The 26,272-nt window shown below is 45.6% G+C and overlaps 1 protein-coding gene across 4 annotated transcripts in view; it reads right to left on the minus strand.

The window, feature by feature from the left end:
• Nucleotides 1–361: 361 nt before the first annotated feature.
• LOC121596779 (stress-activated protein kinase JNK) overlaps nt 362–26,272 on the minus strand; it is a 59,248-nt gene continuing 33,337 nt past the window's right edge. For 2 of the 4 annotated variants that reach the window (XM_041922002.1, XM_041922003.1), the window contains exons 4-10: nt 14,637–14,707; nt 8,362–8,524; nt 3,188–3,317; nt 2,897–3,094; nt 1,618–1,882; nt 1,235–1,518; nt 362–1,159 (exon numbers count right to left, since the gene is read on the minus strand). In XM_041922002.1, coding sequence (XP_041777936.1) covers nt 1,022–1,159; nt 1,235–1,518; nt 1,618–1,882; nt 2,897–3,094; nt 3,188–3,317; nt 8,362–8,474 — 1,128 coding nt within the window. In that variant the 5' untranslated portion in view covers nt 8,475–8,524; nt 14,637–14,707 and the 3' untranslated portion in view covers nt 362–1,021. Of the gene's footprint in view, nt 1,160–1,234; nt 1,519–1,617; nt 1,883–2,896; nt 3,095–3,187; nt 3,318–4,234; nt 4,654–8,361; nt 8,525–14,636; nt 14,708–26,272 lie in introns of those variants that run through there. The other 2 variants (XM_041922001.1, XM_041922004.1) reach the window with 2 other exon arrangements.

The raw sequence follows: 26,272 nt of genomic DNA on the forward strand, positions 1-26,272 counted from the left end.
CTTCACAGTTCCCTTCTCGCTCGCTCTAGTTCTTGAGCTTTCTGTAGTTCTGGTTCATCCGCTTGACTGCTCTACTCTTCTGTTCTCACTTTTCGGTTACTAATCATTCGGAATACCGACCAGACACCGACCGCAATTTCTACTAAGGACATTCTCGTTCTTTGTCAGGCTGTAAATATCACTTTTTTTCTCTCTCTCTCTCTCTCTCTCTCTCTCTCTTTCTTTCTCTCTCTCTCTCGTTCTATTTATCTTTCTCTCTCTCTCTCTCTCACTCTATCTCTCTCTCATTCTTCATTCATGCCACTGTTGCTTCCTCTTTTTTCCCCCAAGCAGGCTGCCGTGTGGACGACACATTATTGCACTTATTCATATGACCAGATACGGAAGAGAGAGAGAGAGAGAGAGAGAGAGAGAGAGAGAAAGAGAGAGGACGACGTACAAAGGGAAATGTCCCACCACACATACACACATACACACACACTACCATCACCACCCAAAAGACGCACAGCTGCCGGCATCACTTCAGCAACTCCCTTTTTTCCTTTCTCTACGCTAGGATAGATACTTGAAACCATATCACTCTCTCTTTCTCTCTCTCTAGCTCCCTCTGCTGTTGCATTTGCATCCGAACACTTCCTAGTTGCGTGTGTGTGTCTTGGTTTTCCCTCTCGAAACTGACCGCAACGCCGCACGCGTGAGCCGATGAGCTTCAGCCGAGGGTCAGGTGTCCCTGGGTCCAGGGTTAATGGTTTTTGCTAAAAAGGTAGCATTATTGCTTTCACTTGTTCTTGCTTGTGGTTGTGCCCGCCTCAGGGTGGAGGAGAGGGAACTAAGAGTGGCTGGCGCCTCACTCCTCAGCAGTAGGCTCCTCCTGCTCTGTCGTCGTCGTCGTCGTCGTTCCTTCTTCTACCGGGTGGTGGTGTGGTGGTGCGGTTGCCGCTGCTCCTGCTGCCTCGTCCGTCGCTAAAGAGGAAGAAGTTGGCTGTGAACCGGACCGAGCGGTACAGCTGCCCTCTGGTTTCTACCGTGGAGCGCCCTCCCCGTCCGCCAGATTATTGCGCGCCTCGTACTCCATCACCTCCTGGTAGATCAGCTCCTTCCACTGCTCGACCGTGTGCTCACGCTCGTCCACGCTGTGATCGTACGGGCCGGGTGCGGGCTGCAAAAGCGAAGGTGAATGCAATACATTATCATCTAACCTTCTCTTTTCTTTGCACAACAGATTAACACTTACCGCATTCACTTCGCTCTCGTCGAACCACACGTTGATGTAGCTGTGCACCAGCGCCTGGTCGACCGAGATGCGGTGCTCCGGATCGACCACCAGCATCCTGCTGAGCAGATCCCGCGCCTGACTAGCCTTCAGTCGGTTGTGCTCGTTCGAGTCGGTCGGGAACAGCACGTCCGGGAAGAGCCGATCGAACGCGTACCCCGAGTAGCGGGGCCTGTTCTCCACGTAGTTCCGCACGGTCGGTTGCAACCGCGTCATAAAGTTCTGGGACGGAGTACCCAATTGTTCTGAAGAAGAAGAAGAAGAAGAAGAAGAAGAAGAAGAAGAAGAAGAAGCGTTGCAATTATTCGCGTACTTTTGATCACCGGGATTTCGGGAGCACTCACCAATGATTTTATTCCACTGATCAATATGATCTGTACCGGGGAACAGGACGCCGCCGCGTATCATCTCCCCCATGATGCAGCCGACCGACCAGATGTCGACGTTCTCCTTGTACCCCATCCCGAGGATGACCTCCGGCGCACGGTAGTACCGCGTAACGACGTACGGCGTCATCATGAAGGTGGTGCCGGCCGTACGGGCCAACCCAAAGTCGAGGATTTTCAGTGTGCAGTCCGACTTTACCACAATATTGGAGGGCTTCAAGTCCTGCAAAGGGGCAAACAAACAAAAATAATCATGTTAATATGATGCAACTACTAGAACAGCAGATACACGATTGTGAGATCAGTGCGGCAAAATGTCACTGTCAATGTCATGCAAAAAAACTGACTAAAATAAAATTCATGTTTAGTCAGAGGTGATCAGAGGTGATACTCAATCAGTTGGTATGACCAATTACATGCTTGGTGACATTTTAGCAATCAACGTTTGGTCAGTCACTTTTTCATGACTTTTTTTTTAAACTGTGATCAGTGATGCAAAATTTCACTGTCAATGTCATACAAAAAATCTGACCAACACAAAATCCATGTCAGCGTCACGTACAGAATTGTGATCGTCAGAGGTGATACTCAATCAGTTGGTATGACCAATTAAATGCTTGGTGACATTTTAGCAATCAACGTTTAGTAAGTCACTTTTTCATGACTTTTTTTTATAACCTGTGATCAGTCATAGAAAATGTCACTCACATTGTCATGACAAATTCCGACTGAAACAAAATCATGTCAGCGACCATCACTTGCTTGGTGACATTTTGTGCAACCAACTCTTGGTCAGTCACTTGTACACGCTACCTTTCCTATCGGCGATCCACACAATTGTTGCTTGGGACCACACGTCAAGAATGTCGTGATTATCATAGGCAGAAAATACCATGACCAAGTGAGTGACCAAGAGTTTGATGCTAAAAAAAAATATCACGAAGCATGTGATTGGTCCACCAACTGTTTGAGTTTTCACCACTGATCATCACAGTAGTGTACGAGAGCTGACTTGCACTTCGTTCATGCTTGCGACGGCATTATGTTCAGCTTGTCAGTCAAAGTATCACGTTAGACTCAAGCATTCACATGTCGCGTTCGGCTTGTCATGTCACACTTTCATTGAGTATCAGCATCGTGAACATCAAGCTACCACGGATACGTTCATTGGTGGCGGTTGTGAGCATCACGTGATGCTCATGACATTTTGCCGCGCTGCTGATTGTTGACCACCTACCCGGTGAATAATTCCCGCCGAGTGGAGATGCTTGATGCCGCACAGCATCTGGTAGAGCAGGTAGGACATCCGCTCGTGGTCCAGATCCATCTGTATGACCTGGCAGAGGTTCGCATCCATAAGCTCCATGACCAGGTACACATCCTGGAACTCTTCTAGTGTGCGCTGGGGCGTGAACGCGTTCAGCAGTCCAATGATCTACAGACGGGGGTTAGAAAAAACACAAATCACAGTTTAATATGACTATTCTGTTGCAATAACACACACATACACCGGGTCGTGTGCACTTACATTTTTATGATTGACTAATTTCATAAGCTTAAACTCCCTGTAGGCTCGTTTGGCGTGAGTGACATTTTGGAAAGGTCTGGATAGCTTTTTGATGGCAACGTTCTGCTGTGTTACTGTATCGTATGCGGCACTGGGGGAAAAAGAGAGAAAGAAAACGAAAAGGAGAACGAACGGTAAGTGACATTGGTTTCTTGATTTTTGCATCAATTTTGTAGCGTGTCGTTGCTGTTTTTTTTGCAGGCTTGCTGCGAAACGTGTGCACACAGAGAGAAAGAGAAGGAAATGTAAGACAAGTAAAGAAGAGGGAAGGAAAATGTTAATATTACTGCGGACATCTGCAGCGTGTAGTATGCCCGCAGGCACAGAGTATGGTATGCGTGTTCTTTCTTGCGGATATCTGGAAGAAGCAAACGACATAAAGCGAACCAACCAATCACCGAGAACCACCACCATCACCACCGGTACGGCTACTACTAATCTGATTGACAAAGAGGTTTGGTTAGATGTAAAAGACACAGGACAGGGAACGGGAACGGAGATTTTTCTTAATATCGTTAGAGGCATATCAGTGACGGCAGAGGGTTGTAAGTAAAACGTGTGTTAGGGTCCCTGTTCTATGTTAGGGAGTGGTTGTTAATCTATAATCTCTTTCGATTGGCGAGAGGATTATGTTAGCGAACGCACGACGACGACGACGACGACGACGACGACGGGGAGAGGAGGAGGGAGGCGTTGTAATCAATTTCGCTCGCTGTTACATGCACATTAATAATGGAAGATTCTACTTGTCTAGAGCCGGGAGCTCCAATTTTGCTGAGCTTTTGGTACTTAATAGAGTGCTTTTAGTCGGAAGTCGGAAAGCGCTCTAAAACACAGATTAAAAGACTTTAATTTCATCCTACGCAAAGCATTTCAAACAGCGGCGACACATAAAGACAACTCTCCCGTTCTCTGCACCATCGCCGTATTTTTGGGCTTTGCTGTTGCTGGCGTGCGGTTAACGTTCACATTACATAGTAGAGAGGCGAGAGGCGTACGGGGACTTACCAAACCGTGCCCTGGGCACCGAACCCTTTTGCCTCCAGTTTGGTGTACCGCTCCGGGACCTCGAACTCCGTGTCCGAGAACTGGTACCGCACATAGTTTGTCGTTCTTCGGCTCATGGTTTTCGTTCTCTTCCCTTTTTTTTTTGCTCTCCTTCTATTGCCACAAGCGGAGCTCTTCTGTGAGCTCTTTTGCTTCTTTAGGGATATGAGGGGCTCTTGACTAGACCAAAAGGCTTGGTGGGTGTAAAACACAGGAAACACAACACAGAGAGAGAGAAACAGGAAATTTCATCGCCCGGGAAGGGTCGGACCTTCTCAAACGCAACGGAATCGTGTTTCGAACACACTTGGTAGCAACGTAACGACAACAGTTGCTAAATTAAAAACACGGCAATTGCAACTGCACACAAACACACTCAACTAAAATGAAATAAGAAAAAAAGGATCAAACACTATTAAAAGCATAATAAAAGAATGTGATAATCATAATTACAATGAAGAATAATATAAAATAAAGAAAAAAAATGTCAAAAATCAAGCAAAACTATCAACAAAAGAAAGCGAAAGAAGGACATTAAAATGAAAAAAAACAAACGAAAAAAAAAAACAAACCCAAATGAATCTTTCTCAAGCATGTGTTCGGTTCATTTAGCTCAAGCTCAATCAACGGTGTTCGTGAGCCATGCCCGCCATGGTCCCTTCCCCTTCCTCAATTTCTCTTCCTCCTAGCTGGACACACCGAGTTGACCATTAAAATTAATGATCTGTTTTGCTTTCACCATCATATCCAGCGCCGCAGCGCGTATAGTAATGGAGACGACCCCATACACACTGCCGGAACTCCTCCAGAAAGCAACAACCATTTTGGGCACGTCAAAGCCAAGTCTTTGCCGTCTCCCAAACCCTGTAACGATTCTAACGGGTCGATTTGACGCGCAGTTGATTGCCGTTGAACTGGATGCGGCCGGTTGTTACTCGCAAAAACCATCGGACTGCAGCAGTAAATCTCTCACACACACACACACACACACACACACACACACACACACACACACACACACACACACACACACACACACACACGCATACGTAAATCCGCAGTGATTTACGACTTTGCTTCGAGCTTCGAGGATGTACCGGATAATCGAGAAGAAAGGACATTTTCCGAATGCCAAAAATCCACTCGATTACACAACGAATTTTGGACCCCAAGCAGCAGCAAAGGAAGAGAGTATGGCGGAGAATGATGTCAGTGTTTGTGATGGAAGAGGCCAGTTTCTCCCTCCCCTAGGAGTGTATACATACAAGCAGCAGCTCTTCAAGCAGCGTCAAACCCACACAGACTGGTGGAACTGAACACCCTGGTGCAATAACCTTTTAATTACTCTCCTGTGTTTGCGATTAATTACTACTTCCAGCGACATATCCGGGTATGGTGGTTCGTGCAGTCGCGGACAGGACTACCGCCATCCTCTTTCTTTACTGGCCGCTGTACTGGCTGGTTGGTTGGTGTTGGTGTACTTATATGCAAATTGGTAAACAATTCTGCAACATAATCCCCGATGTTTCCCATCGTCTGCAACTCTCCGGGCCAAGCCATATCGCACGCCAATGCATCACTCGCAGCAGCAACCCTTCTCCCAGGCAATCCCCCCAGTTGGTGTGTGTGTGTGTGTGTGGTTGCAGCACAGTTGCACACGAAAATGCCATTATTTCAGGGAGGTCTGCACTCACAGCAATCCTCAATCGACCGGAAGATTGTGGTTGATGCTCGAGTTTTGAGGCCTCTCTCGAATGATAAATTTTGACGCAACGCGGCACACAAACATGCGAACGCAGCCACAATGGCACACAAAGGTGATTAGTGGCAGATTTTCTCTTGGCCAAACCAGTTTTGGTGGTGGAGCCCCTTTCTCTCCTATCCAGCCGCAGGCCGTGCACCAAAACCGAACCGGTGTTGGTCTCTAATGGCGGCCGTTTCTCGTTCGTAGGCAAATGCTGTGTGTGTGTGTGTGTGTGCTGTGCCTGCATCCTCTGCAAAATGGGGAGTGGGTGATGGGTGGGCCATAAAAATAATAACAATTATTATTATCATCACAGGCACAAATTTCATGCATGGAAAAGTTACTCATGCCGAGCTCACGGAGAGCTTGCTGCTACGGACGGGCTCTCGTTTCTGTTGTTTTCCAGCTTTGTGCACGAAACACGATTCCATATGTGTACTTGTACGGCAAGGGCGCACACAGCAACATCAATTTTCATAGAAAATATATGTGCAACTTCTCCTTCTCCTGCTCCACCACCTCGAGAAAGCTCCCGGAAGAGAGATACAGTCGGAAAAATGGGACGACTCTTGCCGTCTCGTACACGTACCGAGAGGGCTGCTTTGGGAAATGTATTCCAGAAAGCAGCGCACGAGACACGCTCAAGATCTATATTCCCATGTTTGCGCTGCGCTGCTTTCGCCTGCTGCTAGAGCAAGCAAATTAGGCGCACGAAATAACTTCACTTCAGCTTTCTTCTTCGGCAAGCTCTGCACCGGTTTGCAAGCAGAGTGTACCACCGCAACCACTGCCACCAGAGGGTGTGAAACACCCGAATTGGGTAGAGATTTATGGGGCAATATTAATATTTGTCAAACGATATTTCCCGCCACGGTATAACGGTGGTACGGGGTATTCAAAATTTGCTCTGCTTACGCCCCCAAGGGGGTGGGCGAGATTAAAGGTTGCGTCGCGCGTGCAAAATATATAAAAACATTACCTGACTGGGTGTACGCGTAAACAAATAAATAAAAAAAATTTCTCGAAGGAAAGAAGCACGTTCACACGCAGAGATTGGAACGAACATTTAACCATATTTTATCGCTTTAAAGTATACACACCTTTTTGTAGCGCAAATTGCATACATCTAGGCGCTTAGTTGTTTGTGAAAGCTTGTACACTTGCTAGCAAATTGGAAATTCGCCTAAAGGTATGCAATTTACAACGCATGCTTCTCCTGTTTTAAAGGCGAAAACCGGCCCAACAAGATTGGTCTGTGTTGAAGTGATAAAACATTAAAGCTGTGCACAGGCAGCAGAGCAAAACTCAATCAGGCAATTAAAGTGCCCATGTGCGCTGTTGGGGAATGGTTTTTGTATCAAGCCAACCCTCATCAAACCTGCTCCGTCGCCGTGGGGCAAATCTTTTGGAAAATGAGGGAAACAACAACAACAAAAAATGGCAGAATAACGCAAATCCATTTCAATCCAAGCAGCCAGAACTCGAGCGCTCGAGTGCAATGCGATATTCGCATACTGCACACACACACATATACAAACGAGAGATAGCAGTTACATTTCCTCCCGAGTTACGGAGGAAGAGCCCACACACAGTGAATGAAAAGTATTCTTCTCTTCTGGGGAAAAGCCATCTCACAAATGCCCGAAAAAAATAAAACCAAACGAGGCTTGCTTCTTTCCATTCAATAATGCACTAACACACATGCACACACCAACACACACATGTTGAGAGGGTTTTTGTGGGTTTGAACTTTCTGCATAATTGAAAATTGTTTCGCCCTTTGCACTCCGGGAACCAAAGCGCGCCCCCTCCTCTCGCGATGGATGCACACACGCTGGCAAACCTGAAACCTGCTGCTCCTGCTGCTGCTTCTTTATTCATCAACAGGCAAAGCATACACACACACACAGGGCGGTTTTGGGCGATGTGTGCAAACCTATATCCCAACCGAAGAGAGTAACGCAATGGTAGAAGCAGCACAATAGAGGCTGCACAGCAACAACTTGCAAACCACCTCTCCCCCTGCCAAATGGAGGCTTGGAACAGCCAGCAGGAGCGAATGACTTTTTGCCGTTGGAAACTGCAACCTCTCAAGGGAATATAATAGGACGTGTCCTGAGCAGCAGCAGCAGCAGCAGTAGCAAAACGCGGTTCAACTAATCGAAAAGCGTTGTAAAAGGTGTATGCTCACAGCAGTGTGCAGCAGTAGCAGCAGCAACACACCACTGTCCCCGTCGTCGCCCGTCTGTCTATGCGTGTTTAATTGCAAAGGAATGTGGATCCGGTTGGCGGCTGCAGTAAGAAGCTGTAGGTGTATGGGATTGGGGCATATTAGTACACTTACCATACAATGCCTTGAGCACCGGAACCGATCGGTTTCAGGTTTTGGTATCGCTTTAGAATGGTAAACTTGGTGTCGCCCACCTCGACGGTGTAGAAGGCGTGACGCGAGCTCATGTTGAAGCCCCGAAGTTATTATTCACTTGCTTCTCAATGGTTGTTATTGTCTGTAAAGAGAGCAGGAGAAGAGGAAGGAGTTTTGAATTGATTATTTATTTTTACATCGCATGCTGTTAACTCTAGAAATGTAAAACAAGTTTCCTGTAAGTAAGGAAAGACCCATCGTCTGCCGTAAAGTCACACATAAAATCCTTTACAGCTTTCATTTACGCTTCTGCTCACCTGCACACAGAACGAGTAGGTACTACAAGAAGCACCTCAAGCAGTAATGATAATTATTCGTGCCGGGTCGTTCAAGAATGGTTTCGGGCAAAGTTCATTCTAAATTCTTCGGCGCAAAGAAGCGTTTCGGGGCAGCAGACGGGGCATCTGCTCTGTTCAACCTTTCTCCCGTAGCCGATTTCGCAATGGCTTTTTCTCGAAGTGATTTAGGAAAAACTTTACTCGTTTCGAAATAGTTCTCTCAGAATAAAAAAAAAAATCCAGCCCCGGGAGCACACACATAAAGGATTGCGAGCGTCTGTGTGCAAAGGGAATGTGCTGCTGTTCGATGTGCAGGGAGCTGCAAAACGTTGTTCGAGCATGGTCGTACGGAAAGAAGGAACACAATTGTACCCGCAAGCGCATTTTTGTTCGGTTCCAGGATGGTTTTGAAGCTTTCGAGTGCATTTTAGTGAGCATTTTGTACCAACTGAAGCAGAGTAGAGCGCCGTAAAACGTGCTGTTTTAGAGAGTAATATAATGTAATGTAGAAGCTCGTAATACAATGATTAAAATAAAAATTGAAGAAAATGACATTCACCGGGCAGAGTGATGTTGATCAGTCACAATATTCTACCACAGTCTCTACAACGATCGCTGTGTAGTTCAATATCGCCTCAAAACACTGCAATAAGGAATTTCATCTGCTGCTCATATAAATTCCATCCACAATCGCATAGTCGTGCCTTGTGTACGCTTTATTGTGCAATCTAGAGAGCTAAAATACCTTACGAGAATAGAACGAGTCAAGAATCAAAAAAACGAGACATGGAAAAGGGCAAGGTGAAGCTGTCAGTGCGTTGCAGGCCAACATCAAAGAAAATTGTGCAAAAAACACGCACCACATGCCCGAACAAAGAAATAAAAAGCTCAAAAAAGCCCACCCGCTGGCTTTTGCTTTCTGCTAAGTGGAAGTTCCATTCGTTAAGAGTTAAACTGAACCGTAGGGTTGTTAAGAAAAAAAAATGCTTGGTTAGCAGCGAAAAAAGAGGAACGCAACCAAACGATACTGGGCTCGTTCTGTTCGCTTTGGGTCCGCACGCGCGCACTCGAGTGAAGTACCAAGCGCCTCCATCGAACCGTGCTGTGGTCGCTCTCCAAAATTACCAAAGCGAAAATACAGCACACCGTCCGTCCGTCCGCGCACGTCGTAAGTACAATTATTACGTTCGATTAATTAAATGCTACAGCACAAAAAAACAAGACAGGAACCGTATTTGCTATTGCTGATTGGCGCGCACGAATTTGTCGTTCGGAAAAGTTCTTGCGCAAGTAGAGAAGAAAGTTGGCAAAAGTTAGCAACTCTCTCCCGTCTGGGTGAAAGAAAAACAACCCCGTCGCCACCCCCACCGAATCGAGGAAACATCCGCCCAATCATTTATTTCGTTTGTCTGTAATGTAACTGCCTTATCCGGGCAGGCAGCAAAGCAAATTACTTATTCGCACTCTCCTCCAATTGGGCGGAATTTGTTTTGCACAACGCTGCGCTTCGAAGAGCTTTTATCGCGTTTGCTTTGTAAGTGTGTGTGTGTGTGTGAGCTGATTTTTTTTGCTACAATAAACAGCTAAGGTAGATACGGAGCCACTTTTCATTCAGCGCGAATGCCCACGTTCGGTACGAAAAGTCTCGCTCGGGCTGGGCCCCCCCAGTGACGCATGAAGGTAAAATCGGCTCTGACACGACCGTAAAGTGATCGCTTCTTTTCATAATGTTTGAGCACCAAACACACAAAAAAAACCTTACGTCAAACCTCACGGTTCCACGGTCGTTGTTCACCTTCTTGTCACCCCTTCGTGCATCCCACGGGGGAAAACAGTGCCCTCAGTTCGTTCATCGACGTCATTGTGGCTGTTCGTTCTTTCGTTCATTCGCGTTCGGATTGGTCGATGGAGAAGCGATTGAAATGATTGCGAATCCGTTTGGTAGCAATCTAAACTGAATGTGGAATAAAACACTGTAGAGCGAATAAGAATAATAAAAAAAAACAGCAACACAGAAGCTTTTCGCAGAACCGGGAAGCTTTTCGCGGGACTGTGTGGAGCGGAATCTGATTTCATTGTGAACTTTTGCTCCAGTTTCGAGATCGTTGGGCGTCAGATAGGGCCGCGCAGCCGTTTCGCCATTTACAAGGGGATTTTGTTTTCAGTTTCTACCATGTTCACCATTACGTGCCTAGCTTTTGATGACGGGTCTATTTTTGGCATTTGTAGCTTTTTGCTTTTAGTAGAAAAGTGGTAAAACAAATGTCATTTTGTTAATTGCATAATATCAGAGCAATTTTTTTAGCCGATCCATTCGATATTGTGTCACAAAAACTCCACATAACCGATATAAGGTTTGTTGGTAACACAAAAACGCCTACAGTTATGCAATTTGCTTACAAAAATTGACCTTACTGCGTGTTCGCGGAAGCAATACATACAAATACAATATTAAACGCCTAAAGTTATGCAATTTGCACTATTTTCAATTTAGCGAGCCGGAAATTGAAAATTGAGTATTTTCAGCAGTTCTTTGAGTATATTATTAAACATGAAATTTCATCTCGCATTCAATCTGCTCTGCCGTTGACTTCACATGGCAAATTAAGCATCCGATGTGTTACAGGGTACAAATAGAATCCCCAACCGTATTGCTACTGTGCAGTAACAACAAGAAAAGGAATTGACTACATCCACACCACCATCATTCAATGACAATGGTTCGTTATTATGCAAAAAACACGACTCGAGTAGCACAACCTAGAGCAGCATGATGTTCATTTTGGTTCTGGTGGTGGTGGTGCTGCTGGCCGCACAGGAAACATCAAATAGGAGGGAGAGCTTATCCGCCGGCAAGCACCGAAAGTTAATGTACCGCGAACACCGGGGAGGAGTAGTGTGCTTGTGTACACGACGACGATTCGGCGGTCTTCTCGCTTGTTCGATTGTCCCATCGGTTCACATTCCCTCCCCCTGGGGGCATACCATCCCCACCCCATTTGCTTGTTCAGCCCGTGTATCTGTCAACACAGTAACTCTCCGCTCGCTACCCGCTACCCGTGCTCATGAATAAATGAATTCCATTTCCACATCAATCCTGACTGGTTTTTCTTTTTTCCGCTTGCCCCTCCGGTATGCTGATTATGCTTGTTCGGTGGTAGTATGTCGATTGTCCAGCGCATGTCCCTGCGCACTTTTCCCTTGCAGGCGCGCTACCGGTGTATGTGTGTGTGTGCTCATTAAAAATGATTGATTGAGGAAATAATAAACACTCCTGTATGGGGGGCGGGGGGGGGGGGCAAGTGTGCTTTGGCTACCACCTTCTGTTAGCCGTTTCCTGTCGCATTGCTGCCGGGGATTAAACGGTCAAGCTCAACATACACGCGGCGGGGAATGCGCTTAAACGAACATCGAATGACCGATCGCCATTTAATGAACGTACGATGAAACACACACGGACAACATGCCACAAGGATGCAGGCTTTCCCCGTCCTGTCCAAATTGCCAATCGGCACATCGCCGGCCTCTGACACTGATCTTTTCACGGCGAAAGTAGCGCTGCTGCTCAACACGAGCGTAATGATGCAGTTTTCCCATTATTTTGCACAAATGGCAAAGTTTCTTTCACACACACACATACACAGCAGCTTCATGTTGTGCCAAGGAATGGAATTAGGCGCGTGAAAATTGCGCCCAACTTAATGATTCATTTTTGGTGCTCGTGATTATCATCATGGTCATGTGAGCGCAGTTCCGCGTAGCTAGAAGCGCGAACAATTAATTATTCAGTAGCTTCTGCTTTCCATCACAGCCACAGGAGCATGCAGCATGTGTGTGTGTGTGTGCCTTTTCTGAGTACCAAAAACCACCGAGTTTGTGAGCTTTCGCTGGAAGCAGCAGCGCAGTAAAATGACAACATTGCTTCACATTGCTTTACCGAGAATAAAGCTTTCCCCAGCTAGCCCGGTAGTAATGCCATTACTTTCCCACAGCGTAGAGTTCATTAGCAAATTTTGCAAATCCTTTTTTCCACCATTTACATGGGGTTGTGCAAATAAACTTCTGCAGACATTATGTCTCATTCTCTCTGCTCACTATTGCCTCTAAGAAGGATGGGCATAAATCTTTTTCACACAAATTTGCAATTCGCCGCACTTCTTCGTACATCTCTCGCAGGCCAGCCAGCTGCTGCTTCCCCGGAAATGGGAAAAAATGACAAAATTAAATTCCAACTGTGAGGCACACTTAAGTCGAGAAACGATGACCCCAAGAGACCTTACACCTCCCATCGTCCCATTGACGACTCTTTCCAGTGATTCAAACCAACTCTCGAAGCTGCACAGCAGGAGTAGGAGAGCGCGAGCCAAGCCTCAGATCAGATTTTAACCTCTTTTAGAGAAGCAGTGAAAATCTCCCGCAATGTAAGAAGGAAAAGAACCTTTCGATGAGCTCGAAAAAAAAAACGGATCCCCAACATGAAGATTTGCAACCGCTAGCAGATGGAGAAACGTTCAGTTGGACGTACGATTTGGATCGAGAATCTATTGGGACGCTGCTACCAATGCCATAAGACACTTCACCGCGTGAGCTTGCTTTCGTTTTTCTCTGCAGTTGGTCCATTCTGTCCACAGCACAGAGCAAATGGACCCCCAAAAAAGAAAGAAAGAAGAATGCTTCAATGCTCCAAAAATAGCAAAACCATTGGAAAGATATGACGAGAAAGAGAACGAGAGAGATTAGCTGCAGCTTTTACACCCGATTTGATGACGATGATGATGATGATGCTCAACATTGGAGTCACGCAGTCTGTGTGTCATAACAGGGCACTATACTTGTGTCCTTCCTTGCCTTGCGTTCTTCCCATTCGCTTCCTAACGATGCCTACTGACCGAAGCGGTAGCAGCAGCAGCAGCAGCAAGTCGATGGAAAACAAAAGGGCACCGCACACAAGGGTTTCAGTTGCACCATCGGAGGGGGCCCTCGCCTTTAATGACCCTATTTGGGATGAAGGCTACTGGGTGTGTGTATGTTCGAACGCCCCATTTGGCCCTCGTTCGCTCGGATCGGTACGATCCGTTTGGCTGTGGTCCAAAAATAACACAATGCCAAAAGCACGAAAGCTGTCCGCCCAGTTTAACCCAAGGCTTGCGTTCGTTCGTGTGCATCCTCACCGCAGTCCTTGCAATGCTCTGTGTGTGTGTGTCCTGCGTGTAGTAGGAATGTGTAAGTCTATGTGTGTGTGTGTGTGTGTGTGTGTGTGTGTGTGTGTGTGTGTGTGTGTTGAAGTTGCTTCCGAGGTATTCTGGCGCCACATGATGAAGAACTTTTCGTCTCTTTGCCCTCCTCTGTACCCAGAGCATTTTGTGCGGGTTTGAAAGCATTTTGCGAGGCATTTTTAGGAAAATAGGGTTGCCTTCTTGTTTGCCAACATCTCCGTGCGCGTGTTGAAAACGTAGAAACATACCAGCATAACATGTAATCCCGGGCCTGCCTTTGGTTCGTTAAAAAAAAACACAAATAAAAACAACAAATAATGCCCTGCGCTCTGCGGTGGAGTTAGGTAAAGCTTTGCACCAAGCGACGAACCGCTCGGGCATCGCCATACATAACGCGCCCATCATCGCGACCCCCGGCCATAATGGTGGGGAAACTATTGCTACGCAAAAGCGAAAGATTTATCACTGCGAAAAAGGAAAAACATAAAAAATACAGCCAACGGGAAAGCACGGGGTAAAATAAAAACCCAGCGCATTCCATTCCTTTGCAGCATCTACTAAATCATTCTTCATGTCTTTTCATCCGCGTCCCATCACTCTGGCATGTGGTGTTTTTCGGACAGGTGCAAGGACAACAAGAACAACAAAAAAACACATCCAAACGGGCAGAGTAGTTTTGCGAAATGGCAGCATCACTTACCATAATGCAGAAGATCCCGTCATAGTTCGGAAGCTGTCAACGCAATGGTGGCCGTCTTTATGTCTTAACACCTGCCCGGAGAAGAGAGGAAAAGAGGAAGAGAGAGAGAGAGAGAAAAATTAGCGCACACACACACAAAGACACAGTACACACCAGTTACTGAAGCACGGGTGGAAAATGGTAAAACCGTTTCAGCAGGGCGAATGGAAATGTGTAAGCCGCGGACGACAAAGCGGGACGGTTTGGGAAGCTTAACGGAACACCGAACCAGAGGGTAAATGTAAAGTTAAATCCTTTAGCTGCAGTCATTTTATTCACCACACACCACATCATGCTGAGTGTGGTGAGGGACCGTTCAGTAGAAGGCACACTTTTAAATGCATTCTTTGAACTTCGGGCATTTCACTTTCGGAAGTCTCGGGGCAGTGTTTTGAGAATTTATCACTGCCTGGGAGCTGCACCAGGTTGCTAAATCTGAGGGGTTTGGGTAGCAAAAGGACCAATTTTCAACTACCTTATCCCACAAAGAGTTTCGCATAAGCCCTTCAGGAATCAAAAAGATTGCCAGAAGAGCTATGGAAAGAATCTTACATTCTTAATGGATTCTTGTGAAGGTATCTCTAAAGAGTTCCATGGAAATCCATAAATCCATATCCCTACCACTTCATCAGAAAAGAGAGAAAATGTCATGTTCCATTACTTAGGTACAATTTTTATCCTAAAAGGTAAGAAGAAATGTTGCAACTAGTTTCCACATAAAGAACAATGCGAACAAAATATAACATTGATCTGAAGTCACTCCTTTTTGCCGTTAATTTAACCCAAAAATAGTGCAAAAATGTTATTACTATTATTATTATTATTATTCTTATATTAGTTCATATATTAGTTATTATTATTATTCTCCATCAACATTTGAATTAAAGCTAACGCTGTAGTTAATCAAAAGCACGACACGAGTTTATGGTAAATGCCCCTTCCCCCTTTTTCAGAAGTAAACGTGATCGATAAGGATCAATTACATTCCCTTTAGCAAACACATGCATAAACGAATAAAACCGAGAAAACAGCGAAAAGGTAGGTAGAAACGGATGCATTTATTTTGTTGCGGGTACGTTTCCCGGGATTTTGATCGGAGTTCCACAAACACACCTTCATGTTGTCCCACTGCGTGGGATTCGCTACCGAGTATCATCAAGTGCGCGGGGCCTCCCCGTACTGTCGATGGTAATTTATGGCATATTTTAAAAAAGAAAGAAAAGCATAAACACTGACATTGTCCATATGCTGACACTGCTGCTGCTGCTGCTGCTGCTGCTGCTTCCGAACGTTAGGAATTGGATTGCGATAGCGAAAGGTATGAAAAAATATGCAAAATAAAATCAGCGCGACAAACACCCAGTCCGCCACCTGTTTCCGTAGAATAGAGCAGGAGTAGGTGTGTTTGCTTTTTTTGTGGGATTTCGTTTTTTTACAATGCTAACCGATTTTACAGATTTTTTTCTGGATTTTATTTTGCTTTCAAATTGTTGATTGTTGCGTTTTGCTTTCTCTTTGATATGAGTGCAACAACATTTTTTGCCTCCGTTTCTCCTATTTGAATAGCAATCATGGGATAAAAACGGTGTAAAAGTGAGGAAGAAATCAATGCAAAATCGCTTCAACATGCACCGCAAACGATGCTAACAATACGTAACGCCAAAGCCATTAACCGCAAACCATGCTGCTGCTGCTGCTGCTGCTGCTGCTGCTGCTCCCAACAGTGCACAGGGTGGTAGGTGGAATATGGTGTCCCACTCTGCGTTATCAAGATGCACATTCCTCACACACATTGGGGTACGAAAATAAAATCCCTGACAACGAGACGAACAGTGACAGCAGCGAAAGAAAGGGTCCAGGCACAAAGAAAAAAGGACTTCAACGCTATCAATCGAGTTGATTGGCATGTGTGTGTGTGTGTGTGTGTGTGTGTGTGTGTGTGTGTGTGTGTGTGTGTGTGTGTGGTGTGTGTGTGTGTGTGTGTGTGTGTGTGTGTGTGTGGTGTGTGTGTGTGTGTGTGTGTGGTGTGTGTGTGTGTGTGTGTGGTGTGTGTGTGTGTGTGTGTGTGTGTGTGTGTGTGTGTGTGTGTCCGGAGGTGTCCGGACGTTGACGTTGGGGTGGTGGGTGTACCATCCGTCTCTGCACGATGCTGTCAGCCCATTCGGGAGGCAAATAGAAGAAAAGCGATCTATTTTTAGTGCTGACAGGTCGCGCGTGCTTTCATCGATTTTCGAACAAAAATGTACACACATTTCGACGCATCAAGTTGTGGTTTATTTGTCGCTAGAACGTTTCCCTCCGCCAACACCCCACAGCAGTAACTCCAACTCAAAGAAGGGTAGGGGAAGCAGCAACAACAGAACAGAAGCAGAACGGCAGGTCGAGGTACGCAAGAATCCATTTATTATACTCCGTTTCTGCACACGTAATGATTTTCGTTTTTTTTTTATTACAAACTCTGTGTGTCTGTGTCTTTAATAAAGCGTTACACATCTTCGGTTTGCCAAGGGTGGGCGGGCGCATGAGTGGGCGCTAACAAACCGAGCTGGAGGAGAGCTGAGTGCGAGAATATGTTAATGGGATGCTGCTCAGAATGCTTTTATCATAATTGAGAGGCACACGCTTATTGATAAAGTGTTTCGTGGGGGGGGAGGGGGGATGTTTGTGGCGTGGATGTTTCCGGAAAATAAAGGCGAAAAGGACATTCGATGACAGGGACGAACACGTGTGTGTCCCTATCACTCAAACTTTTACTGCAACAGAGTGGCCATTCCCAGGACACAGGACACAGGTTAGTTGGACAAAACTTTGTGCAACAAAACCACAAACCCACCATAGCGGAGCATCACCATGCAGCATCATCATTTCTGTCCATGTCGATGAGGATAAAAGCATAAAAAAACACGCTTCAGTGTCACAGCTTTGGACACAGTTTTAGGCAGGCTTTTTTTTTGGAGAGAAGTGGACAGTTTTATCGGCGTGATTAAATTTGCTTTGGTTCATAACTTTTTTATGGCCCATTGCTCACTCGCACCGCAATGGGACACAGCCGTTAGAGTCAGCAGGCAGCAGCGCCTTTCCCTTTTTTTGGTAAATGTTGTGAGGCGAGAAATATTACAAAAAAAAGAAAGATTCAAATGCTACACAAACACAATTTGTTGCGGAATTGGAAATGTTTGCGGTGCTGGTGACACAGAAAACGTAAGCATTCAGAATTAGCTACCGTGGCAACAGAGACCCATCATCATGGCAATTATACCTTATGCTTCATACCTTGTGGAGAAGGCTGTTGGCTCTTGGGTGACAGCACGAGAGCGCATTAAATTGTACCAATTGCTTCTGTTTATTCAAGATAAAATAAAACATATGAAAAAAGCCTTGTCTACTAAAAAGCTAAGCGTATAGAATGTCTTATAAAATATAATTTAAATAAGTCCTTCTCAAATTTCTATGAACAGATCCATTATACCATTAAACATTCGTTTTGGGGAAATGTACTCTACACCAAGACAAACAAGAATATTCTAATATCATTCGGTAAATCACTTCAACAACGATTGGTGCTAGGCCTCATTTAGAATTTCAGCCATTCTTTACACCCCATTACTCTATCCGTTCCGTGCGTGGCCCGTTTCGCCACAGCGAAGCTATAAATTGTTTATCACTTTTGTCATCTTTCTTGACATCTACAACACAGGCGACATACTCCAAAAGTCCCTTTGCAAAAGACTGCTTGGGTGCGTCCTTCCCTTACCCACCCTTCAGGCACGGCACGTATCGACTCCATGGAAGCGTGTCGAAATTAATGTCTTCATGTGAAATCGTACGTTCCGTACGCCCATTGGTGGCTGGAATTAATTCTTCCGAAAATCTTAAACACCAGGCACCAGTAGCAGCAGCAAAGGCTGACGGTAACGATTGTTACCAGTACCAGCTCTCTTGTACACACACACAGACATTTATACATGCAGCACATTCCGTTTGTTCCGTCCGCCTGCTAATGGACAGAGCACACTGACATCGCCATAAGAACGACATCTCAATTTGGCAGACAGGCACCACCACCCGGCAACACAAGGACATACTGTTGTCACTGGTGCTGCTGCTGATATGTATCTTATTTACATTTCCCCCTCTGCTGCCTCTACAATCCCTCTCGCTTGAATCAAACACACACACACACACACCACCCAAAAGTATCCCGAAAAGTGACACGACACACACACACGTCATGCAAAGAGGGTCACACACATATTCACAGAGCGGGCCCCTTCTTTCGCCTTCGGTTGATTGCTTCGAGGCTGCGAGGCGAACGAATTTAACATTTCAAATATTTTATGAACATAAACCTCCTCCAAAACGTTGGTGCTCGGGGTTGACTCCGCCGAGAAAACGAGAGCCAATGTTAGGTTTTGATGATTTTGTTGTGGTTCTGTTCTCGATGCGCCGTTCCGCCAGGCTGTCACGTTTGGCACCCCCAAAGGGAGAGCACACAGAGTGTTGGGACAGCGTTTGTAAACACGATGGAATGCTTCTCAACACGCCTAACACGAAACTAACGTGCTGGGTGGCTACTATTGCACTGTTGACTGGAGCAAATAGGCTATTAAAAATGTATTTTGTTGGTGCAAATTGCATAAATACGGGCGACCTTTGTTGAGCTGCATTAGGCATAGGGCACTACGGAGCGCCTACAAGTATGCAATTCGCATGGCAAAATTATCGTAACCAAACCATTCTGGCAGCATATTGGTGGCTGTATAAAGCGAATTTAATGACGGGATGCGATATTTTAGCAACTAAAAGTCCGTACCAACAGAAGGCACCGCACCAATCCATCAAAGAACAGCGTTGAGCCGAGCCGAGCACTTTGACGGAATGTAACGAAATCACTCCGAAAATCGATAACACCCTAACAGCATCCGCGGAGAGCGTTCCATTTTTTGAACCATGCCACGGAATGGTGGCATCACCACGGGAAAAAGGACACGACAAAAATACCGCTCGCCTAGATGCGTTTGCATACATTTTCATCTGCCGGGACACGTATAATGGAGAGAACACACTACACAACCCCAGGTTGGCTACTAGGTTGATGACTACTGCTACCGGTCGGTAGGAAGTAATACAAAATTGATGTCATGACTTGCTCTTCATTAAGCTACCACCCAGAAGCTCCGCACCGACTCCGCGGTGGTCTTGTTTCAGTTTTTTTTTTTGATTCTGTGTACACAGATGGAATTTTAGGAAACATGCTAGCTAACAATAAAACGAATGAATATCCATTTCGAAACTGGGAAAAAAGGGATGAAAATGGAATCCACCGACAAAAGGTGAACGGAAGCAGCGTACAGTGGCCCATTTTTCCGACAGAAAAAAAAACCCTGTTAGGGGATAAATTTGAATACACAATAACCATGAAAAGGATACTGAGTACCTTTTCGCTAATACTACCTTCACACACACACACGCATACACCCACAGTTGATTTGAGCCGCTTGATTCGTTACGGTTACCACACCGTGCGCTGAGTGTTTCGCTCGGTCTTCCCACTGCACCGGTGCTTGTTCAGTACGGCAAGACCGACAACGACGCAGCGTGTGCTGGTCGCAATGAAGAAAGGCTTTTCAAATATTCCAATTCTCGATCCCATCGTATATCCCCGCAGCCATAGAGAGAGAGAGAAAGAGATTGGCACACTCCGGGTGGCGCATACTCACAGCCAGCGACCGACCGCGCGTCCATTTTACGTATCGAGGTCGAGATAATTAATCTGACAAACCCCTTTTGGGCCGGAAAACCGGACTGCAGCGGCGACCGTTTGTTAATCCTTTTTATGGGTGAATTCCTTCGCTTTTGTTTCGTTCGGTACCGACACACAGGGCGAGATTCCATCGCTTGATGGGAGGTGGGATTGATAACGCCATAAACCGGTAAACCGATGGGTACGGAAAAAGCGAAATCTTGCTCCGACGACACGAACGACGAGCGCACAAAGATGATGTATGCAAAAGGGAGTGAAATACGTAAAACACTCTCTTCCAATCAACGCAGATCCTAACCTACATGCAGAACACGCCTAGGATGAGATCTGCAGTAAAGGAGGAAGGAAATGATGGGAAGAAATTTAACACCAGCCGTACCTTTTTCGGCAGTTTGGTAAAGGGGATGAATAGCATGGCGCGGCTCGTGCGTTTAATGAACACAAAGGGGGATGGTTATCCGCCACGATGGTTCGATCGGCTTCTACGTGTTTGGTTAGACAGCGAGAGTTGGATGAGGTCGGGCTTCAGTCGATAAATGTGCCCTAATAAGCGGAGAGTTCAAAAACATGTGAATCCTTTTTGGAAATTAGGTTACACCGTACGCATCAGAGCGTATCTTGGTTTTGGTTTTGTCGAGCGACAAGACCGAAAAATGGCAAGACCACACTCCCATTTTAGCTTCATTGTACCGCACACAAACACTCACTAATATCGTCAATAATCGTATTACTTAAATTAAAGAGGCTTCATGAAAGAGCTCACTTCTATCAGCTCAAAGTGCAGAAGCAATACCTTTTCCACCGAAACCCAGCGGTGGCGTAGAAAGTTATAATTCCTTAACGTAAAATGGCTTACTATTAGGAACTCTTTTTCTCGGAAAAGAATTTGTGCCCACTGGACGGCCCCTGCTTACGTAGGACGGCGCGCACGGATGGGACTTATTGGTTTGTTTAATTATTGTATTTTGTATTTTACACAGTTTATCTTCCAAGAATGTAGCATCTCGGTCGAAAGCTGAAAGGAAACCTGTTCAAAAAGTTCGTTTCCTGTTCAATAGCCCACCGATTAGAGCTTTTTTTTTTATTTGCGCGGTTAGGAGGCTTTATCTTGTTGCGCCCGGCTAACTTTTATCATCAGCAACTGATGAAGAAAGTTTTCGGTTTAAACGAAGAACGGAAAAAATTAAAATTAGCAGAAGATGGAAGAGAAAGCGCCTGCAAAGTATGCACTTTGTTCGTATGAACAGACAACTTTCCAGCGAAATTAATTTAAGCGATTTTCTGTTGTTTTAATTATTATTACTACAAAAACGAGATATTTTATCCTTTTTTTAGTGAAAGTTTAAATTATAAGCAGGATTTAAATATATAAATCGCGCAACTGCAGGTAATTAAAGTTGCTTTTGCGCCCAAAAGTATACAACCCGCATACCAAATCCCGTTCATTAGCGTCACAAAATTAGCTTTATTGCGGCAATCTTTGTAAAGTTTACAAATTGAAACCGTACAGAACACAATCATAATCATCACCGCATCACAATCGCTTCATTAGTTCCCCGTGTGTGTGTGTGTGTGTGTGTGTGTGTGTGTGTGTGTGTGTGTGTGTGTGTGTGTGTGTGTGTGTGTGTGTGTGTGTGTGTGTGTGTGTGTGTGTGTGTGTGTGTGTGTGTGTTTGTGTGCGGTGAAAAAAGGAACGCAACATGATAAACAATAGGGGACAATTATCTGTTCAATTTGCATTCAACATGTAACTGCCAGGTGAACCTGAAAACCACCACAAACACACACACACACGTCCAAATACGCTTTCATTTGCATGTCTGTGCATAGTTTATTTCTGTCCCGGTTCTGTAATTACATACGCAACAGTAGCGACATGTCGGGCACACTAGCAACAGCAGCATCGCAACAGGGAATCGAGTGCATAAATATTAAAACATCAAAAATGAGCTTACCGGCCAATAAAACGGTGCAAACCATGCAGCGCATGTTAATTGTGTTCCACGCGGTAGGGAAAAAACAATCCTCTAAAAGTATGACCTTTACCAACCCCCTTTTTCCCGTCCAGTAGCTGTATTTATTTTTAAATCATTTCAATTAAACTAAATATCATAAAAAGGGCACTCAGCGCAGCCACAGGCGGGTACAAGCGAACTGTGAGAAGGTTAATTCGTTGGACACAAAGCCCGCCCCAGAGCACCGGTAAACACTAAAGGAAGTTGCGAAGGACTGCAGCGGCACATTGTCCATTTATTCTATTTTAATTACTTTGAAACATAATCACATTAATCATGCTGCGTTTTGTTTGTTATTAATTTTCCGCCACTCTTTGCAGTGGACGCGTGTGCGAGGCTTGTTTGCATCACCTCCCTTCCCTTTTAGAGCTAGCGCAAACAACAACGCAGTAAAAGGGTTCGTTGCTTACGCTACCAGCTCACCTTCTCTCTACACAGCTCAACAATGCAGCTGTCAGTTATCGTTCCGTGAAGCGAAATGAAATATTTAAAACTTTACGGAGAGAGAAATCCCAGCACAACACAAACGTTTGCTCAGAATTGTGAAGTTGGCACTCGTGGTCGGTATGAAGCCCTTCCTACCGTATTGCAGCTGGAAGCGCAATAAAATAACGCAAATATATAGAAAGCGCAAGGCTACACATTATGGCAGTATTTATAGAAGCTACTTTTTTCCACAATCAATGCACGTATGTGGTGTGTACGGTTTATTCGACGATCGATTTATTGCACAGTGCAATAATAAAATCTTCTTCTATTTTAAGTGATGTTTGTCGTATCTTTTCCCCATTGCATCCCACGATGAAGCATGCGGTAAAGGGATGCTGCCAAAATACCCGGATGTGTTTGCTTTGTATGTTTGTGTCCTTTCTGCCCCTTTTGTGTCCTCTAATGTAGCGGAAGCGCTCTTGTTTAATCATCCTCTTCTCGACGTGAGCAGTGAAACATTTCCTAAAAACCGTTTGAGCATTATTCATTTATCTCACTGTATCGCCCGTTCCTGCTATAGGGCAAATGTCATCCTATCTACCGCAGGCATTTTCCCCCCAAAAAGGTTGAGGTTTTGGCATCAATCAGGAAGAGAATATTCTACGATATAAAGAAATCCATTACAAGAATGGAAAGGAAGGCGTCTCTCGATAAAGTAGAAGCCAGCTCGCTGTCGCGGTTAAAAAGGAAAACGAGCAGAGAGTGGTGAAGTGGCAGATCCTTACAGGAAAGTAAGCCGAAAGAAACAGCGAACAACAAAACAGCCGGCAGTCAGATTTCCCTGGGCGACGTTACGTTCCGCTCAATTGTGTTGTGGCGCAACGAGAAAATGTAGAAAATCTCGATCGGCCAGAATAGGCCGCCCGCTACTACTGGTTGGCTGGCTAAAAAGTTTTGCGTCGAGTTCAAACATTGATTTTATGGCACTTTTTATGTTTCTTTACTTTTCCACACTCTCTGCGCTAGCCTCTGCTAGTAGAAGCGTAGAAAAGGGTTTTTTGTTGTTGTTCGAAAACGGGAAAAAGTTTTTCGATTTTCCATGCACCGATTGATTCTGCGTCGAAAAGTGTAATTTGAAATTTAAACTAAGTAGGCAAGATGAAGCATGACCATTTTTTTTCTCGAGGCGTTGCGCATACAGATCAATTTCAAAAAGGATTTAATTTTTTAGGATTAAAAAAAGAAAGTTCAGAATGAAAAGAAAATTTCAACAAATAAACAACTCGTTTTGAGCGCGCAAACTTTTACCATTATGGGCGGGCGAGAAAAAAAAAACGACAAGTTTTGGGGTTTTGTAAGTTATGATTACCGACAGAGGCCATAGTTTGCCGACGGTGGTGGTCACGATTTCAGATTCAGCAGCCAGCCGCAATTGACCTTGTCCAAAACGGAGCAATGTCAAACGGGCCCGTCCAACATGGATACAATACTGCCGCCGGGGTGAAATGATTACAATCGAGCATCAAACCTGCCTGTCCCCCGCCTAAACCAAAAACCGACATCGCCAGAAGTTGTGTTTTGTTTCCAACGCCCTCCGATAATGCTCATTTTGTCCTGACTGATTTAGCTTCCAGCTATACTGTAACACACACGCGCCTTGTTTTGCCCTTCCGGATCGATATGCGAATGTCCAAGCGCACAATAATCGAGCACACGGCAAAGTATATCAAGGTCCGGCATCACCCCGCACCCACCATCACCGCCCTTTGCATTTTCTATTGACCCACGCACGCACGGCTCATGTTTTCTGTTCCTTTGGAATATTTAGCGCCCGTCTAGCACGCGGTTTATAACACGATCACAACGAACAGCACACACGGCGGTTCTTTACTTGCTGTCCCCTTCCTTTTTCCCAAAAATAGGCACACACACACACACATTCCAAGGCGAGGATGAGCCGACAGACAGACAGGCGCGACAGTGCGCAGCACAGTTTTAATAACAAAAAATACGAGAAAAGATGCCCGACACAAGCGCAACTACGGGCCGCAAAATTCCGATGCACGCACCGCGGCGTTGTGGAACGGAAATCCAATGTTGCGTATTTATTTATTTATGCATTTATTTATGGGACTTTTGCCGCGCGCGCTCCACACACGTCACGGCAGAAAAGGACAGGAAGGAGAGAAGGAGAGCAAGCGAGGGGACGCGATTTATTTCGAGTGTGGCAAGTATTTTATTTCCAGCATGCCAACAACTGTCGTCTGTATTTACGGCTTTCCACGGGGTACAGCTTCGGTCCAGGGCATCAGGAGGATCCCCCCAAAGGGCCCCTCATCTTCTGCTCCTCAATGGTTGTGTTGCATTGCGGGTGCACCTGATACACACTCTGGTTGACATTTATTTTTGAACCGACCATCAATGCCCAACCTTCGCAACCAGCCACGAGAGAAAGGCGCCATGGCAAAGAGGAAATTCTCCTCAATGATCTATTATCGTTAGCGCTCTTGTTGGAATTTCGAGCAAGGCACGAAAGCATTTGGACAAATAGTTTCAAATTTTGGTAAATGGTCACAAAACGGCCGGGCTAACTGCGACTCGATCGAAAATCAATATTCCATTTACCCCTAAACAAGAGAAACACACCGTCCAAAGTCGTCCAACACAATGATTGCCCGCCCGCGTAACGTGATTTGTTGGTACGATTGTCATCGAACAATTTGTAATACTGTCACTGGCAGCGCACCGGCCGCTCCCAATATCGCCATGTCAGTCGGGATTATCCTTCAGCCCGGAAACACAACCGAACCATTGGCTAGTCGTCATCTTCTGAGTCGATCCTCTGCAGCGGACACGCACACACAATCCGTGTTTTCACCGGGTCGGTCGGGTGGCAGCGCCTCGTCCATGTAAAACAATGCACAGACAATGTCAAATTCATAAACACTTTACCGAACCCAACAAGACAAAAGGGGAACCGTTCAAATGAGGGGCACAGTGGCAGTGTGTGTACAATAGAGGATTTAGACAGGGGGACACCACAAAGGGAAGGGACAAATTGAACGCTTCCTCTGCTCGGCTCCTCTCTTCCGTGGGAAACCGCATCCAATTTGTACCGAAGGCTCTGTGCTCTGTCTCAAGCAGTTATCCCCTTGATCACCGTCTCCTCCGGCGGCAGTAGTAGCAGCAGCAGCAGGGCCACCACAATTTTCCCTATCGCATTCCATGCTTTGCAAACATTCAGGCGCAAACAGGGGATTGGTTATGGAACTGGAGCGCGATCTGCGGGGAAAGTGAGAAAACTTCGCATACGGCAAATGACTTGCGATCGATATTCAATTTCATCCTGCTCTCCTCGCTCGCTACCTCACACACACAGACAGTCGCCG

Source organism: Anopheles merus, chromosome 3R, assembly GCF_017562075.2.
Source record: "Anopheles merus strain MAF chromosome 3R, AmerM5.1, whole genome shotgun sequence".
In the NCBI taxonomy this organism is placed as follows: domain Eukaryota; kingdom Metazoa; phylum Arthropoda; class Insecta; order Diptera; family Culicidae; genus Anopheles; species Anopheles merus.